Source organism: Rattus norvegicus, chromosome 18 (assembly GCF_036323735.1).
Source record: "Rattus norvegicus strain BN/NHsdMcwi chromosome 18, GRCr8, whole genome shotgun sequence".
Lineage (NCBI taxonomy): Eukaryota > Metazoa > Chordata > Mammalia > Rodentia > Muridae > Rattus > Rattus norvegicus.
The window spans coordinates 23,572,967-23,591,399 of NC_086036.1; the positions used below are offsets into that span (position 1 = coordinate 23,572,967).

The 18,433-nt window shown below is 42.3% G+C and overlaps 1 protein-coding gene across 10 annotated transcripts in view; it reads left to right on the plus strand.

Moving 5' to 3' along the window:
- The window catches only part of Sap130 (Sin3A associated protein 130), a 101,068-nt gene that overhangs the window by 54,194 nt on the left and 28,441 nt on the right, over nt 1-18,433 (plus strand). For 6 of the 10 annotated variants that reach the window (XM_006254605.4, XM_017601086.3, XM_063277388.1 and 3 more), the window contains exons 11-14: nt 7,509-7,650; nt 10,335-10,456; nt 13,392-13,694; nt 14,923-15,100. In XM_006254605.4, the coding sequence (XP_006254667.1) occupies nt 7,509-7,650; nt 10,335-10,456; nt 13,392-13,694; nt 14,923-15,100 (745 nt within the window). Of the gene's footprint in view, nt 1-7,508; nt 7,651-10,334; nt 10,457-13,391; nt 13,695-14,884; nt 15,101-18,433 lie in introns of those variants that run through there. The other 4 variants (XM_006254606.5, XM_063277386.1, XM_063277387.1 and 1 more) reach the window with 2 other exon arrangements.

An 18,433-nucleotide genomic window follows, 5' to 3' on the forward strand; every position in this document is an offset into this window, starting at 1 on the left:
AGAGCGTGTGTGTGTGTGTGTGTGTGTGTGTGTGTGTGTGTGTGTGTGTGTGTGTGTGTACTTTACAGGACTTACAGACCTAATGTAGTTTTAGGTAGATAAATAATAATTAACATTCAAATATTATTCTACTTACCCCCCTCCTTTGATATTTATCCCCTTCCCCCATCCTAATAAAATTAGCCCTCCATTTTCCTCTTTTCCCTCAAGTCATTTGGAACATCGTATTCTCTCTGTGTTGCTTCCCCGTCCCTATGGTCTCTCTTTACTTTGCTGCTTTCCATAGTTACTACAGGTCATATACATGTATGTTCACACCTGAAGACTTGGACTTCCAAACCACATTGCAGTGCATGCAATATTGGCCTTTCTGGGTTGGGTTTCCTCACTCATGGTGTTTCGTAGGTCCACTCATTTACCTGAAAATTCCATGATTACATTTTTCTTCGTAGGCAGCTGGAAAGTATTCCATGTGTAGTCATACACCATTTTCCTGAATCCTTCATCAGTTGTAGGACATTTACTTTTCTTCGCCATTGTGACCTGAGGGCAGTGAACAGCACGCCTAGCAGGGTCTTCAGAGTAGGACGCTGAGTCCTCTAGGCACGTGACAAGGTGTGGTGTGGCCAAGTCCTATGGTAGCTGTACTTAGCTTTCTGAGGGTTCTCCACATGCCTTTCAAAAATAGCTGGACCAGTTTGCAATCCCTCAAACAGTCTAAGGGTTCACTTCCCCCAAATCCTCTCCAATGTTGATGTTTGCCATTTTACCTGGGGTAAGATGAAATCTCAAAAGTTGTTTTGATTTTGTATTTCCCAAGTTGCTAGAGACAGTGAACTACTTTGGAGATTTTCCTTAGCCATTTTTAATTCTTTAGAGAATTCTCTGTTTAGACCACAAGCGGATTTTCTTAAAGGAGTTGTCTTTTTGTTTTCACCCTTTCCTTTTAAGCTGTATATATTATGTATATATTATGCAGAATATATAGTGATCTTCTATCAGATGAATATTTAGCAAATGTTCTCTCCCGTTCTGTGGACATCCTCTTCAGCTGGTTGGTCATTTCTTTATATGTTCAGAAGCTTTCCCATGTGTTGGCCTCAGTTCCTGAACAAACGTAATTCTATTCAGTCCTTTCCAACACCTGTATCCTGTAGAGAGTACTGCCTATCTTCCAACTGTGAGGTTTTACCCCTGGGTCTTTTGATCCATTTGGAATTAGTTTTTTGTGCAAGATGATAGATGTGTGTCTAATTTCATTCTTCTAGTGGGAACATCCATTTGTCCCAGCTCCATTTGTGAAAGAGGCTATCTTTTCCCAATGTAGGGAATCAATTTTATATTGGATGGCTGTGGAACATGTACTCATGTTCTATTCTTCAGCCTTCTCTGTTGGTCTCCGTCCACGTCTGTTTTGTGCTGGGCCTGTTTTCAGTGCTGTGACACTCTAATACGTCTTAAGCTTTAGTGTGGTAATCTCCCCAGTCCAGGGTTGTTGTTCTGTTTTACTCAGGATTGTTTTGGCCATCTGGGGTCTTTTGTGGTTCTAAATGAATTTTAGAGGACAGTTGGGTTGTTTTGTTTGTTTTATTTTTTCTTATTCCTGTGAAGAATGAGATGGGGTTTTAATTAGGATTGTATTGGGTCTGTAAATGGCTTTTGGTAGAATAACCTTTTTCACCATATTAATCATACCAATCCATGAACATAAGACATCTTTACATATTCTACTTTCTTGATATTTAACATTTTTATTGTCTAGGTCTTTTTACCTCCTTGGTTAGGTTTATTCCTACTTTATTTTCTTTTAAACTTGTGACTTAAGAGTGTGTTTGTGAACTCTTTCTCTCCATGCTTGTTAGGGGTGGTTATGGTCTGGGGTTCACAGATTCACCAGTCTGACCATGAATACATTCTAACAAAGAAGAGGCTTTTATTGAAAGAAGAGAATTCAGAATTCTTAAATGTTAAGAATTCAGTTAAGGGTTTATAAAGGCAAAGAACACAAAGTTACGATCTCTTCTCCTGCAAGCAGACTCTCATCTTGTGCAAAGCAAGCTTTTGTTTACAGAAGCGGAAATAGGCGGTTGGCCTTCTGACCCATTACCTTGTATCAAACACAGTATAAGGCCAGGCAGTAATAAAAACCAACCCTTGACAGCACTTACAATTTAGAAGTCCACTTTTGCTTTATAGTTTTCTTCAGCCGAGAAATTTAAACTTATATAAAGTTAGCCATCAACATAATATTGGCTGTCACAGTGGTGTATAGAAAAGGTAATGATTTTTACAAATTGATTCTTTAATTTCCTCCTCTTGTCTTGCTAGTGCTTCAAGCACAGTATTTAAAAGGAAAGTCTCATTCCTGATTTCAGTGGTATTGCTTCAAGTTTTTATTTAGGATGATGTTGTTTGTAGGTTTCTCTTCCATCGATTTTACTATTTTGTGATGTATCTCATCTAGTAATACCCTCTTAGGACTTTTATCATGAAGGCATGTTATATTGTATCAAAGGCTTTTCTGTATCTAAGTCTTAATATGATTGTTAAATTTACTGAATTGCATATGTTAAACCATCCCTGCATCTCTGTGGTAAAGCCAACTTGGTCATAATTTTCTCAGTTACTTTTCTTCCCCTGTGAGAAGACACTGTGACCAAGACAATCTATAGAAGAGTTTATCGAAGGCCTATAATTTGAGGTTAGAGTCCATAACCATCATGGCATGAAGCATGGCCCCAGGCAGGCCAACATGTCACTGGAGCAGTAGCAGAGACCTCAATATCCCCAGTTAGTAGAACTGTTTGGGAAGGATTTGGAGGCGTGGCTTTGTTAAAGATGATGTGTAACTGAGTACAGGTGAATTTTTCTGTTTCTGTTCCTTTCTGGCTAGCCATAGATCTTGTTTGAAAATCTGGTGGACTTTCTGCAGTGACTCTGTCTGGGCTGCCTTTCTTTTAGTTAGAAGTGTTTTTATGATCATCTGCATCTCAGTTATTATGGGTCTGCTTAGGTTGTTGATCTCTTCTTGGTGATTAGGCTGAATGTAGAAATCCATTTATTTAGGTTTTCCCACATGCTTTGAAAGTATTTCTTTATAACATTTCTAACGTTAGGGGTGTCTTCTGTGATGTTGTTTGTTTGTTTATGAATCTTAATTTGGGCCCTCTCTCCCTCTCTTCTGGGTAGTTGGACCAAGGGTCTGTCAGTCTTGTTTATCTTCTGGACAAGCTGGTAAATTCTGGGATTCATTGAGTATTTGTATTATTTCTTTGTTTCTATTTTGTTAATTTTGACTTTGGTTTTTTACTACTTTTTGCCAGTCAGTTTTAGCCTGGTTCTTGTTTTTCAGGTTTTTTTAGTTTATCAGTAAGTCATTTGCTCTTTTTGATTTCTTTAATATAGGAATTAGAGCTTCTTCCCTTTTAGAACTGTTTTTTTTTTTTTTTTTCTTTTTTTCGGAGCTGGGAACTGAACCCAGGGCCTTGCGCTTGCTAGGCAAGCGCTCTACCACTGAGCTAAATCCCCAACCCTTAGAACTGTTTTTAATGTGTCCCATTAATTTCTTTTTGACCATTCATCATTCATAGTAATGAGTTGTTGATCTCCATAAGTTTGTGTACTTATCAGAGATTTATTTGCTATTGATTTTAAGTTTTATTGTGTTACAGTCAAAGAGGATATGCGAGATTATTTTAATCTTTCTGAATTTGTTAAAATTCGTTTTATGTCCTAGGGTGTGGTCTTGTCTTGAGAACTCTCCTGGTGCAGCTGAATGAAGTGTATGTTATTTGGGTGCGGTACTCTGTTAAGTCTAGTGGGTGTATGTTGTCATTTCTCTCTGATGGTTTCCTCTTAGTTTCTGTTCAGATGACATATCTATTGAGGAACATGGCTATTGAAATCAATCACTTTGTATCAGTGAATGATGTTGGTCTGTGTCTTTAATTCCAGTAGTAGACTTTCTAAGAAACTGGATCCCCCAGAGTTTGGTGCATTAGGTTTAGAATAGTAATGCCCTCTTGGTTAACTGGTCCCTGGACTAGGATGAAGTGCACTTCTTTATCTCTTCTGATAAGTGTTGTATTGATGTCTGTTTTGTCAAGATACTAGGATTCCTGCTGTGTCCCCTTCTAGTTGATAGGAGTACAGTTGTCCATCCTTCACTCTACAGCAATGCCTACCTTCAAAGCCATACTTCTTATAGACACTAGATCAATGAATTGTTTCTTGATCAGTTCAGGCAGTGTCTTTTGATTGGAGAATTTAGTCCATTAATATATAAAGTTATTATTGAAAGGTGTATGTTGATTGTACGTGTGTTTTTATTATTTTTTGATGGTGCTGTTCTTTATCACAGGCAGCTGTGGCAGACAGTTTGCTGGGTAATTAGTGTAGGTTAGCAGTCTCTCAGGACGTTGGTAGTTAGTGTAGGTTAGCAATCTCTCAGGACGTGGTAGTTAGTGTAGGTTAGCAGTCTCTCAGGACGTGGTAGTTAGTGTAGGTTAGCAGTCTCTCAGGACGTGGTAGTTAGTGTAGGTTAGCAGTCTCTCAGGATGTGGTAGTTAGTGTAGGTTAGCAGTCTCTCAGGACGTGGTAGTTAGTGTAGGTTAGCAGTCTCTCAGGATGTGGTAGTTAGTGTAGGTTAGCAGTCTCTCAGGACGTGGTAGTTAGTGTAGGTTAGCAGTCTCTCAGGACGTGGTAGTTAGTGTAGGTTAGCAGTCTCTCAGGATGTGGTAGTTAGTGTAGGTTAGCAGTCTCTCAGGACGTGGTAGTTAGTGTAGGTTAGCAGTCTCTCAGGATGTGGAATGCATGGCTTTAGGCTCTTCCGGCTTCAGAGTTTCCACTGAGAAATCAGCTGGTATTCTGATGGATTTTTTTTTTACATGTGACTTGTGTTTTGTTTTGTTTTCTCTTGCACCTTTCATTACTCTCTCTCTCTTTGTTCTCTCCCTTGGTGGCTTGACTAGGATGTTCTGTTGGGATGTTCTTTTCTGGTCTTGTTTGTTTGTCTCGTATGCGCTTATATCTGTTTGGGTGTGACCTTCTTTAGTTTGAGACATTTTCTTCAGTGGTCTTCTTGGCCATTGGTCTGTGTCATTGACCTGGGATTCTTGCCCTTGTCTCTTCTCTAACTCAGACCTTGGTCTTTTCATGATATCCCACGTTTCCTGTGTGTTCCTTTCCTGGTTTGTTTTGTTTTCATATTCTTTGCTTATTTCTCTAGTTCCTCTTACTTTGTCTTCAGGTCCTGATATTCTGCTTGCTTGGTTCTCCGTGTAAGACTTTGCTTGCGTTGCCTGTTAGACTGGTAGGGATTTCCAGTTCTAGCTTCATCTCGCCTGGAGTTGCCATGTTTCTGTTTATTGAATTCAGTTTTCAAATGATGTATTTTCTGTCATTTCCATCAGCCTTGTGTTTGTGTCTCCTTGGGCACCATTCAGGCATTTTATTCTCTTTAAAGTCATTGAGCTGCTTTACATTCTTTAAACTTTTTAATTTCTTTGATGATGTTTTTTTTGTTTTTTTTTTTTTTAAGATTTTGTTTATTTCATGTATATGAATACACTGTAGCTGTCTTCAGACACACCAGAAGAGGGCATCGGATCCCTGTTACAGATGGTTGTGAGCCACCATGTGGTTGCTGGGATTTGAACTCAGGACCTCTGGAAGAGCAGTCAGTGCTCTTAACCGCTGAGCCATCTCTCCAGCCCGATGATGTTTTTTATTGTTTTATTTTTTTGTTTTTTTTTTTTTAATTCTGGGCCTCATCTTCAGGCAGTCCTCTTTGGGACCATTATTATAGGACTGATGAGTCTGGGGTAGATACTACCTTGACCGTTTATATTGTTTATATTTTTAGGATGAGATCTAGGTATATGGACTTCTTTAATTACTTCTATTCGATATGAGCAGAGTAGGTTGGGGCAGAACCTAGGATGTGCAGGCCAGGTTAGGCCTTGAGGTTGGACATGGCTTAAGTGGAATGAAGTTAGGCAGACATGGGAACCTGGGCTGGCATACATGGTGCATGTCCTGGTGTAAGCCTGGATTTGGGGGTAGATCAGGCAGTTGGAGAGGGTGCTTGCACAGGACAGGCACTGGGCCCTGGTGAAGGATGTGCAGGATCTGACTGGAAAGAACGGTGGGATGTGTCTTGAGAAGGGTCTGTAGGTTGTAGCCAGGTGGGGCTGGGAGAACTTGTAGAAGCCTAGAGGCAGGGGTGGCAAGACACTAGATGTGGGACCCAGCTCTGTTTTGGGGACTTGGAGAGCATGCATGGAGGGGAGGATCAGGCCAACCCTGGGAAGGATTGCCCCGTTACTATTGATTAAAGAATTACTTGCTTTGTGTGTGTATGTTTGCTGAGTTGTATGTATATGTACCACTTGCATGCATGGTGCCCACAAAGACCAGACAAGAATGTTGACCCTCATGCGGTTGGATTAGCAGTGGTTGTGAGCCACCGCATGGGGGCTCTTTAAGTGCTCAGCCAGCCGCCTCCACCTCTCGACTTTGACTTTTAATATTAACTTGCCCTTTATGTTTGGCATTAAGAAGTAGAGGCAAACTAAATGACAGTCTCCCGAGTACGCAGACTTTCTTGGACTTGACTAATTATTCTGTATGTCTATATGACAACAGGAGATACCTGGGGAGAGTAAGTTCCCTTTTGTCACCACGTGGGTGGGTCCCAAAGATCAAGCTCAGGTTGCCAAACTTCCAGACAAGTGCCCTCACCACTGGACCATCTCACCAACCCAGATTTGACTTTAAATCAAGCTGTACTTGAATGTACCCTGTATAGTAAGAAATTGAAGTTAACTTTGCTGACGCAGTTAGAAACATAACTCAAAGTCTGAACTGAGGAGAACTTAAACTTTGGAGAAATTTGGTAGACTGTAAGGTGAAATCCAACAGGAAGCAGTAGGGAGGATCGAACAGTTGATCACCTCATTCATGTGAGTGCTGTCCCAAGGTGCTTCATGACTATCTTCTAGTTTCTTCTAAAATCATTGCCATTTTATATCAAAATATTATGCTGAGAGGTGTGTGTGTGTGTGTGTGTACGTGTGTACGTGTGTACACATACACGCGCGCATGTACATAAGTAGTTGTGGAGACTAGAACAGTTGTTTCATGAGAACTGTCCACCTTATATTTTGACCAGGGTCTCTTACTCACCTGGAACTTGCCAATTAGGCTAGGTTTGCTGGCCCGTGAGCCCCAGGCATCTCCTGGTTTTTATCTTCCAAGGGAAGACTATCTCCATCCCTCAGGTTCACGCCACCATGCTCATTTTTCATACTAATTCTAGAGATGCTCTTGCGTGCACATCAGTGAATTTCTTAAACCTCTAATTAGTTCAATCTTGGGATCCCCAAAAAGCCAGGCTGCAAGTAAAAGGCCTGGTTGGTGAAGGCAAACTGTAGGCATTTATAAGGATTCTACTCACATGTCCAGCTTGCCCGTGAGTAGTAATGGAATTGATGCTTTATTGTCGTTAGCTAAGGTGGTGCCCCAGCAGATCACACACACTTCCCCTCGGATCCAGCCTGATTACCCTTCCGAGAGGAGCAGCCTGATCCCCATTTCCGGCCATCGGGCCTCTCCAAATCCTGTGGCCATGGAAACCCGAAATGACAACAGGTAGGAGGCAATGTCTCAGTCGCCCTCATCTTTCATGATATTGTCTTTGCTTTCCCCTCTGAAAATAATACACTATTGGATTTCTATTTTAGTGTTATAAAGTGCACAATTGTTATCAAGCCATTATTCTTCTGGTGGGTATTCTCCTAGTATCCATTTCTTGGTTGTGTTAAGTTTTGTTTTGTTTCTGGGTTTGGTGTTTTGTTTTTTAACCATTTTTAGAATATGGGTTGCGGGATCACAACCTTTCTCCATAAGTACTTATATCTGTTTCTCTTAGGCGCAGTATATTGTAAGCAATTACGGAGAGTTGAAATGATCGTATAGCCATCAGTTCTCTTTTCTACACCTTCATTGTAGCATTGACAGCCCAGTTACATTGTACAGTAGCAGTTTGTGGTTTTGTCGTATTGTGTCCTCACCATTAGATTGCGGCTGTGCATTTTTGGAATGGTTCATTCTCACCATTACAAAGCACATGCTGGCTATAGTCCTGTGGTTGCCAGGTTATTATAGTTAGTAAATGAGGGTGGAGGTGTTCATCGGTCATTTTCTAGTCTGGAGGGGGGTGTGTGGGGGATCAAATCTCTGTGAGTCTGAGACCAGCTTGGTCTACATAAAGAATTCCAGGACAGCCAGGAAGACAGTGAAACCCTGTGTCAATGACAACAACTTTGAAGCTATGACTTTTTATTCAATCATTGTATTTTCTGGTAATTCATGGCTGAATTAGTTACAGTATTTGCAAAGGACTGACTTTTCTGTTGCTTCTTCCATATCATGATTGGCTTTCTGAGGTGAAGAGACTTTCCTGTATATATTTATGTATTTGAGTTTTGTTTGACTTTGAATGTCAGAGCCTATGAATTTAGTTTTGTTAACTAGCAGGCAAGGGACTTAATTTCAGTCATTGCTGCCTTTTATTTGGAGTTAAGATGGACTCCTTTGGGATAACCTCAAGACCACACTTGTGGGATTCACCATCTCCCTTCCTCTCTAGCCCTTCCTTTATTTCCCACAACACATATCCATTGAGCCCAGGAGTCTGTTGTTTTCCAGGGGCCTTGGATCCTTTGGAGAGCTGCATTTCAACCTTTGCTTGGCTCTGGCTATAGATTGTTGGTCCTCCATGCCTTTGCTGCAGGCAAAGGTCAGAAGCGAGTGACATTTGAAGACATGCTGACACTTCAGTTCACCCCTGTCCCATATCTGTATTCCTTTCCCCACAGTGTCAGTCTTTTAGAAATATTTATGGTTTTACTTAATATTTTACTTTATATGTCCATCTACCAAGCTACATGTTCTTATTAGCTCTAAACTCTATATATTCTCTTAGATTCCCAATGCAAGCATTCACATTTCATCTACAAATAGGCAGGACCATTGTTTGTTCACTTGTTGCATATAGACAGCATCTTTTCATTTGCATTTATTTTAGGAAGTAGCCAGAGTTCTCAGTATGATGTTAGCGGGATGGCTCAGCAGTTAGGGGCTGGCTGCTCTTCAGAGGATCTGAGTTCAGTTCCTAGCACCCACATGGCAGCCTGCAACCATCTCTAACTGCACTTCCAGGGAATCTTAACCCACTCTGGCCTTCAAGGCCACTGTATGCACATGGCACACATACATACATGCAGACCGAACATCCATACACATGAAGTAAATAACAAAATTAAAGTACAGTGGTAGGGGAGATGGCGAGCCTCCTTGTCTTATCCCTGCCTTAAGTGGAATCTTTGATAGATTCCATTCCATCCTGTCTACAGTGTGATGAATAGAAGTTCTCTTTCTATTTTAAGCCTTTAGTTCTTGAAGGGTGTGCTGCGGATATTTTTTCTGTTTTTGTAAATTTTTAAACTGCTTCAAATAGTTGCTTTCTTTGGGTTTTTGTAAATATGTAAAGCATGAATAGCAAATGGGACTGAGTTATTATTTTCTTCCTGTGATTGTAATGGACTTGTTTCTCTGCATAATTCAAATTTGTGTACAATTCTTCGGTCTAAGTATAGAGTAAAATTTGTTGTCTTTTCTGACCATTTTTGGTATCAAGAAAGTATTCAGATCAGAAAAACAAAGTAAATCTCATTTTCTTATTTTCTGGTCTCTGAATTAGTTTTTATAAATTAGAGGGGTTTTTTTTTATGCATGTTAGATTAAATTTTCCAACAATAGCAATATAACTGTGTATCAAGTGGAATAGTTCATTGGCTGCTTGATTGGCTAGAGAAGGGATCTTTAGTATAGTGTAAGTACCCATAGTCATCTCAAACTCTGGGACTCAAATGAACTTCCCATCTCCTGGGCTTTTGTCACTTCTTTTGGTTATTGTCTTAGAAAACATCCTTAAAGTCTTAAAAAAGTCATCTGTGGGGGTTGGGGATTTAGCTCAGTGGTAGAGCGCTTACCTAGGAAGCGCAAGGCCCTGGGTTCGGTCCCCAGCTCTGAAAAAAAAAGAACAAAAAAAAAAAAAAAAAGTCATCTGTGGAGCCTGTTGTAACATTAACTGACGTGTACTAATAGCAACCATGTACTGCTTTCTGGTTCTTGGTTTTGTCCTTTGATGTAAAGTTGGGACACAGTTGGGAGACTGTAGTGCTGTGCACTGTGACAAGGGGGTCTGGGGCATGGGGTCCTTTGCATGAAGAGACTGACTTTGTTCCGTGCAATCTGTGCTGTATTTCTAGACCTTCGGTTCCTGTTCAGTTCCAGTACTTCCTGCCAACCTACCCGCCCTCTGCCTACCCGCTGGCTGCCCACACCTACACCCCTATCACCAGTTCTGTGTCCACTATCCGGCAGTACCCAGGTACGAGCGGCCACTGAAAATCACTTTTGCATGTTGTCACTTTTGTCAGCAACGAGAAAGAAGCTGATCAGAGGGCTGGAGAGACGGCTCAGCGGTTAAGAGCACTGACTGCTCTTCCAGAGGTCCTGAGTTCAAATCCCAGCAACCACATGGTGGCTCACAACCATCTGTAATGGGATCTGATGCCCTCTTCTGGTGTGTCTGAAGACATCGACAGTGCAATCACTCACATTAAATAAATAAATAATTCTTTAAGGGAAAAAAAAAGAAACTGATCAGAGTATCTCAGTAAGATTCTAGCTTCCTGCCAGATTCAGATCATGTAAGACTGTAAGCGCCTTTAATCAACATGTTTATGATCTATGAAGGGTGGTTTCTTACTTGTGATATTTGAATAGTTTTAGCCTACCCTGAGAATAATCATGTGACTTAAAATGATATAATTTCTGAATGAAGCTGTATTCTACAGGTTAGTTTTAAGTCTTGGTATGTTTTAATTTACCAACCTGATTTGTAAATGCTAATTTATCAAATAATCCAGGAAAAATAAGTGTGGATTTTTTTGTTTTGGGTTTTGATTTTTTTGGGAGAGGAGGGGTTGTTTTTTGGTATTTTGGCTTTCGGTTTTTTGAGTTAGGGTTTCTCTTTATAACAGACCTGGCTGTCTAGAACTCCCAGGTCATCTTTAGTAGACCAGGCTACCCTTGAACTCACAGAGATCTGTCTGCCTGTGCCTTCAGAATACTAGGATTAAAGGTGTGCCCCACCATGCCTAGCAAAGTTTTTTTTTCATTTTTTGTAATGTTTATTTATGTGTAAATATATACACATGTGTTTGAGTGTCTAGAGAAGTCAAAGTGTGTCAGATTCCTTTGAGCTGGCGTTACCAGCATTTGTAAGTAGCACAAGCATGAGCGATGGAGCAGGAAGCACTAACTCTTAACTGCTAAACCAACTCTGTCCCTAGAAAACATTCCTAGCTTTTGAGTTTGTATAACTTTTTCCCTAGATCTCAGACAGCCTTGTCCAGAGTGAGCCAAGTGTGGGGCTATTTTATAGATGATAGAATCCCAGCACATACAAAGCTGAGGCAGGAGGATCACACATTCAAGATTAGCCTGGGTCACATAGCAGCTTCCAGGCCTACCTGTGTTGCTCTGCATGACCCAGTCCCCCACCACCCAACCCCACCCCATAAAAAATTTCGGGATGAGGATGTGGCTCAGTTGGTGGGGCATTTGCCCATCACCCACAGATCTCTGGTTTGATACAAAGCCACATAAACCAAGCTTGGTGCTTTATGCCAATATTCTGAACACCAAAGAGCGTGGGGAGTCAAAACGTCAAGGCTGTCTGCTACATAACAAGTTTGAGTCCAGCCTGGGATACATAAGATCCTGTCTTTAAAAACTAAGCCTGAGCAGGCAAGATGGCTTACAGAGAATAACTGTGGGAGCTGGTTCTTTCCTTCTACTGTGTGGGTTTGGGGGTAGAACTTACATGATCAGGCCTGGCCCTTACCTGCTGAGCCACCGCCTCGCCAAGTCTTTGTTACTTGGAAATAAAATCCCCTGTATTTCAGGCCAAAGTGCTATGTGATGGGAGATGACCTTGAACTTGTGACCCTCCCCCTTCAGTGTGCTGGGAATGCAGACATGAACCACACCAGGTTTCAGACCTGTTTGTTTATTAGTTGTCACTGAGAGAAGACGGTATTTTTAAATGTTTATTTCACTATTTTCAGTGTGTGTGTGTGTGTGTGTGTGTGTGTGTGTGTGTGTGTGTGTGTGTACATTACGTGTATGTGAGCTCAGGTGTTCACGGAGGCCAGTTACAGATGGTTTTGAGTCACCAAACATGGTACTGGGACCAAACTGCTGACTGTCTCTCTAGCCCCCTCTTTCCTACTTTTGTTTTTAATGATGGGGGGTTGGAGGGGTGGCTGTGTTCGAGTCTGAGTGCTGGTACCCAAGAAGTCCAAATCAGGTCACCGAGTGCACTGGTGTTTCAGTGGCAGGGGATTGTGAGAAATCGCATGGGTGCTGGAAGCAAACTTGGGTCCCCTTGAAGAGCAGTGTCCTGTTCGCCACTGTACCATCTCTGCGGCTACTGGAAAACTGAGAATTGTGTGTGACCTTATATTCCCATTTGAACAGTACTACTGGTTTCAAATTTCAAGCACTCTAAAATATTTCATAACCTTGGAAGTAGATCTACCCCCTCATGGTTATTCCAATAGTAATATTTCTCTTGTGGGGCTGGAGCAGTGGCTCAGTGGTTGAGTGTTTACTGCTCTTAACTGAGGACCCAAATTTCATTCCCACAGCCACATTGGGCAGGCAGCTCCTATCTGCCTGTAACTCCAGCCCCAAGGAATTGAGTGCTTCTGGCCTCCAAGAGCACCCACACGTGCAACACGTGGAGTTAGAAGTGCCTTTGACACTGTTTCTGTTGGTTAACACAAAGATTCTTGTCCTGGTCAACCCATGGGTTGTTTTATATTATTCTCTTATCACTGTTGTCTAGCTAATATTTGTAATCTGGTAGACTATTTTTAAGACTGACTCTTAAAATGTAGCCCAAGCTGGCCTAGAATTCACTATGTAACTCAGACTCACCCAGAACTTATAGCAATCCTCCTGCCTCATCCTCCTAAGTACTAAGATTATAATTATAAGCCCAACTTTCTAATTTTATTGTATTCCTGATAATTTTGCAAAGAGAAATTGGTAGGTAATGAAAAGAAAAACAACTAGTACGTAGTTTTTTATGAGGAGTATGTAACAGCAGCTGAGGGTTGGGCCCTGAGCCTTATTACGTGCTAGGTAAAAATGCTCTGCCACTCGGATGCACCCCCTACCCCTTACATAGGAGTAAACTGTTCGCTCTTCTGTTATCTCCCTTCTCTGGAGCTGACCTTCTGTGTTGTTTTCAGTTTCAGCTCAGGCCCCAAACTCCACCATCACAGCTCAGACTGGCGTTGGCGTAGCATCTACAGTCCACCTGAACCCCATGCAGCTGATGACTGTGGACGCTTCCCATGCCCGACATATCCAGGGGATCCAGCCAGCACCCATTAGCACACAGGGAATCCAGCCAGCACCCATTGGGACTTCAGGGATCCAGCCAGCACCAATCGGCACCCAAGGAATCCACTCAGCAGCCCCAATCAACACTCAGGGGCTTCAGCCAGCAGCGATGGGTAATCAGCAACCACAGCCTGAAGGCAAAACCTCAGGTAAATGTAACCCTTTGACAGGAAAGAGTGTGTGGGGGGTGGTAAAGGCTCTACAGAAATGGGCTAATCAAAAGCCAGCCACACAACCTGGGATCGTCCTCAGCAGAGTGAGAAAACCACATGAGCACTGTCATTTGTGTAAACACAACAAAGAGAAGAAGTGAGTTTTAAAGCAAATGCTTGGAAGGAGTACGCCTGGGTTTTAATCCTGGCCCTGCCACTGTCAGGCCTTGTAACCTCAGGTAATTCTTCAGTATTTCGTTTCATCTTTGTAAGATGAGTTGCTAAGAGCTGACCGTTAAATTCACGTTTATTCACGTTAAAATAATATGTGAGCCCGGAAAGATGGTGCTCACCTTTAGACCCAGCACTTGGGAGGCAGAAGCAGGTAGATTATGTGAAATCAACACCAGCCTGGTTTACACAGTGAATCCCAGAACAGCCAGAGCTACATGGTGAGATCCTGTCTTGAAGGGGGTGGGGGAGCCTGAGAGATGGCTTAGCAGTTTCAGCCCAGGCTCGATACCCAGCACGTGTGTAGACTGACAGCCCTCTGTATCTTCAGTTCCAGGGGATCCACTCCTGCCTCTTAGCCTTTGTGGACAGTGCACACACAGTTTATAGACATACATGCAGTCAAAACACCTACACACATGCAGTGAAAGAATAAATCTTAGGAATAGCATGTGTGAACATCCTGATCCACACTTGCACTCAGTCAGAAGAGATCTGTAAGAAGCTCAAGTTAAAAGAACAAATTATTAATGTTCATGACAAAATACTAGTAATCATATAAAATTATATGAATCACATGATACTTTGGGCTTAAAGTATTGGTTAGTTGGGTTTTTTTAATGTATTTTCAAAAAATAAGAGTGTATTACGATAGACCAATCCTAACAGTGGTTGGGAGACGAAAGCAGTCATACCTGTGGCCAAAGGTCCAAACACATGAATAAAAAACGATACATGTTATTAAAATCTGCATTATAGACGTGGTGACTTTTCCCAGTGTTCCTTGTAAGCAAGTAAGCCTAGTGCTGTTTCTTACTTTTGAGGATAGGGGTTTTCTAAGGATCGAACACAAGATTTCATACACTAGGCACTCTTACTTCTTAAATTGGAGCATCTGTAGGGTGAATACCTAATACGAAGCGTCTCCATGGTGTTGGTGTCTTGTGTGCATTTAGATAGATGTTCTGCTTCTCCCCGTCCTCACTCTCTTCAGCAGTGGTGCTGGCAGATGGAGCTACAATTGTAGCCAACCCCATTACCAGTCCGTTCAGCGCTGCTCCAGCAGCAACCACAGTGGTCCAGACTCACAGTCAGAGTGCTAGCACCAACACGCCAGCCCAGGGCTCCTCTCCACGGCCAAGCATCCTGCGGAAGAAGCCTGCCACAGACGGGTGAGTAGACTCAGAAGTGTACTTGGCATAAATAGTAGATTCTTACATCCAATGCAGGCGACAACTTAATTTCTTCTGTTACACGTCTCAGTTTTCTCCAAGGTCTAGAGAGAGGACTCGGAAGTCACAGCGTGTCCTGCTCTTATGGAGGACCTTGTAGAATGCACGCATGTGGCAGTCACAGCAGCCACAGTTATAACCACAGCTCTAAGGGATCTGCTACTTTCTTCTAGACACTAGGCGTGCATGTGACACACATACAACCATGCAAGCAAAACACTCACAGACATACATTTTATTTTAAATAAAAAAGCTCTCCAAAACACGTAAACTCAGTAAGCTGTATCCGTTCAGACTAGGACATTTAGACTCTTCCAGTCAGTAGATGATCGTCCCAAGCATGTACTGTACACTGTATGCCTCAGGGGTTCTCTTGAGCTCTAGAGGTTTCAGTTTGCTTCTGTTGCTATGGTAAAGACCATAACCAAGGCAACCTGGAGAGAAAGGGTCCCTTTGGCTTACACATCCCAGCCTATCTTGGAGGGAGTCAGGGCAGGAACACAAGGCCGAACTCAGCAGGAACTGAGGCAGAGGTCATGGAGAAGTGCTGCTTCCTGGCCTGCCCAGCCTGCTTTTGTACAACCCTGGGCCCTCCCGTGTCAGTCATCAATCTAGAAGATGCAGACTTGCCTGTAGGTCAGTATTATGTATGACAAGGTTTTCTCAACTGAGGTTCCCCTCTTAAGTGACTGCAACTTTCGCCAAGTTCACAAAGACACCCTCTCCCCCCAAAAAAGCAAAAGTCTAATCCTGGAACTCTTAATATAGCCTATAATTAACTCTCTGGATGTATCTTGGGGTTTCTTTAATGTGAACCTTGTATATTTTTTTCTCATCAAACAAATAGTTGCTAAGGACAAGCAGTTGTTCAAGCATATTAAGATTCGTTTTGAGTGATGGGCAGTATTGTGTGCTCTAGAGGCCTTCCAGTGTAGGGAAGGAAGCCCTGTGCTGTAGAACACAGTGGGACGTGGGCACAGTGTCCTCCTCAGCCAAGGTGATGCCATCAGCACTGGAAAAGCAAAGTACAGACAGGCTTGAAAGGCAGGAGTGAGGGTCAGTGCAGGGCTTTAAGCTCTTTACGCCATGGAAACGCAGAGCTATCCACCGCACACATAGCTCACCTCATAGGTTCAAGAGGCCTCCATTCCACAGCAGCTGCTCTCAGTGGTCGTCCCAGCCAGGGCCCTGGCTTCCCCAAAGTGCGGGCTCTGCTGTAGCTGGGCTATGCTTTCACCAATAGCCTCCGCTGGGCTCTCCTTGGGAACTCTGCCCTGCCACCTGGTACCAGTTCTGTTTTTTCCCATTGCACTTGTCCTGCCAATCCTCAGTTGCTCTTCATGGCCCTCTCATGCTTTCAAAACCAGTACAATCTGGAAGACTCTTATAATAATACTACTGAGTTTGTGAGCATGAGGTTCAACTCCAGGCACCTTGGGAACACAGCTTCTGTCTTCTGACCCTGATGAAACTCTTCCCAGAGGATTTTCCCAGAGTCCTGTGTATTCCAGGCTGGCTTCAAACTAGCAAACTTGCACGTCTAATCCTGCTTCTGTGTCAGGAGTGCCGTGCTGGGAAGATTAGCATAAACCACCACTTAGTTTATAGGTGCTGGAGATCATGCTATCTATGTCCCCAACTGTTCTATTTCCCCAGTTTCCTTGGCACTTTTCTCAGAATAAAGGTTTGTGTAGCTAACCTCAAAGTTCCTATGTAGCCAGAGACAGCCTTGAACCCTAAGCCTGCCTTCACCTCCCATGTGCTAGGATGACAGGCATTTCACCATGCCGAGCTGTTTGGAGCTTTTCCTCATTTGGTTAACTGGTTGGATAAATTGACTGAAAACTGTGGTCTGTGTATCAAATCTAGAACCTTGTGTACACTAGGCAAGAGCTATGCCACTAACCTAACCAACCCTTAACCAACTGTCTTCTACCAATTACTTTGAAGCAAATTTTAGTCATCACATTGTTTTATTTGTGTGTATTTTGCACATGTCTTTTAGGATATATATATATATATAAAGTTGTTTCCCCCGCCCCTATTTCTTTCTCCCTCCCCTTTTTTTCTTCTTTTTTTTTTCTTTTTCCTTTTTTCCTCCCCTAATTTTCAATAACATTAACTATCCAGTTCAAATTTTCTACTGGTTTTAGGTATCAGAAATTTTGTTTCATTTGTATTACTTAAATCCATGTCAGCTTTTGTTTATTTTGTTATTTGGGTTGTGTTTTGTGCAATGGTTTTGGGTTTGTTGTTGGTTTTAGAGACAGAGCCTCTAGCTCCAGGCTGGCCTTGAACTATCCTCCTGCTTTAGTCTCCCAAGTGCTGGAGTTGCAGGTGTGTGCTGCCACACCCATCTTGCTTAAAGTTGGCTTTTTAGAGAAATTTGTTTTTCTGATCCTTGCAATGGATTTTTCTTAGAGACTGTCACTGTTACATAATAGCCATAAATTTGGTGGCCTAAAACAACAGAATTGTTTATCTGACAGTCATAGTCCCTGTCAGGATGTCGGTGTGAGAGTGTATGTTTGTCCCTCTGTCCTGTGTCCTGGTGGCACTTGTTTGCATCCCTGGCTGGTGACCATATCATGCTAGTCTCTCTCCATATGGAATGGCCTCCTTTTGTGTCCATCTCACTGTCTCTGTTCTGTCTTAAAGCACTAGTGGTTACATTTAGGAAACACCCTGAATTTACAATGATCTTACTCAAGGTGTTTATTTAATTGCACTTTCAAAGACCTATTCACACTGGGCTGAAGAGATGGCTCAATGGCTAAGAACACTGACTGCTCTTCCGGAGGTCCCAGGTTCAATTCCTAGCACCGACCTATTGACTCACTGCCATCTGTAAATCCAGTTTTCAGGAGATCTGACGCCCTCTTCTGGCCTCCCAAGGCACTAGACACAAATATGGTACTCAGACATACATGCAAGCAAAACACTCACACACAAAATAACACTACTGAGAACCTGTTCTCAAGTAAAATTAAATGTACATGTAGAAGGATTAAGAATTATGTATACCTGATCTTTATTAATTCATCTGAACACACGTAGTCGTGTTTTGTCCTATGCGTAGTGTGGAAGTTGTTACGTTTACCTAAAAGTTTGTCGAGGACCAGAGAGATGGCTCAGCGTGTAAAGGCACAACCAGTGAACTTAGTTTCGTCCTTAGAACAAATGCATGTGGTAGGACACAGTCACCATGGTACATACATGTATGCACATACACAATATGTTCTTTTTAAACCACAATTATATTTTTAGGTCCAA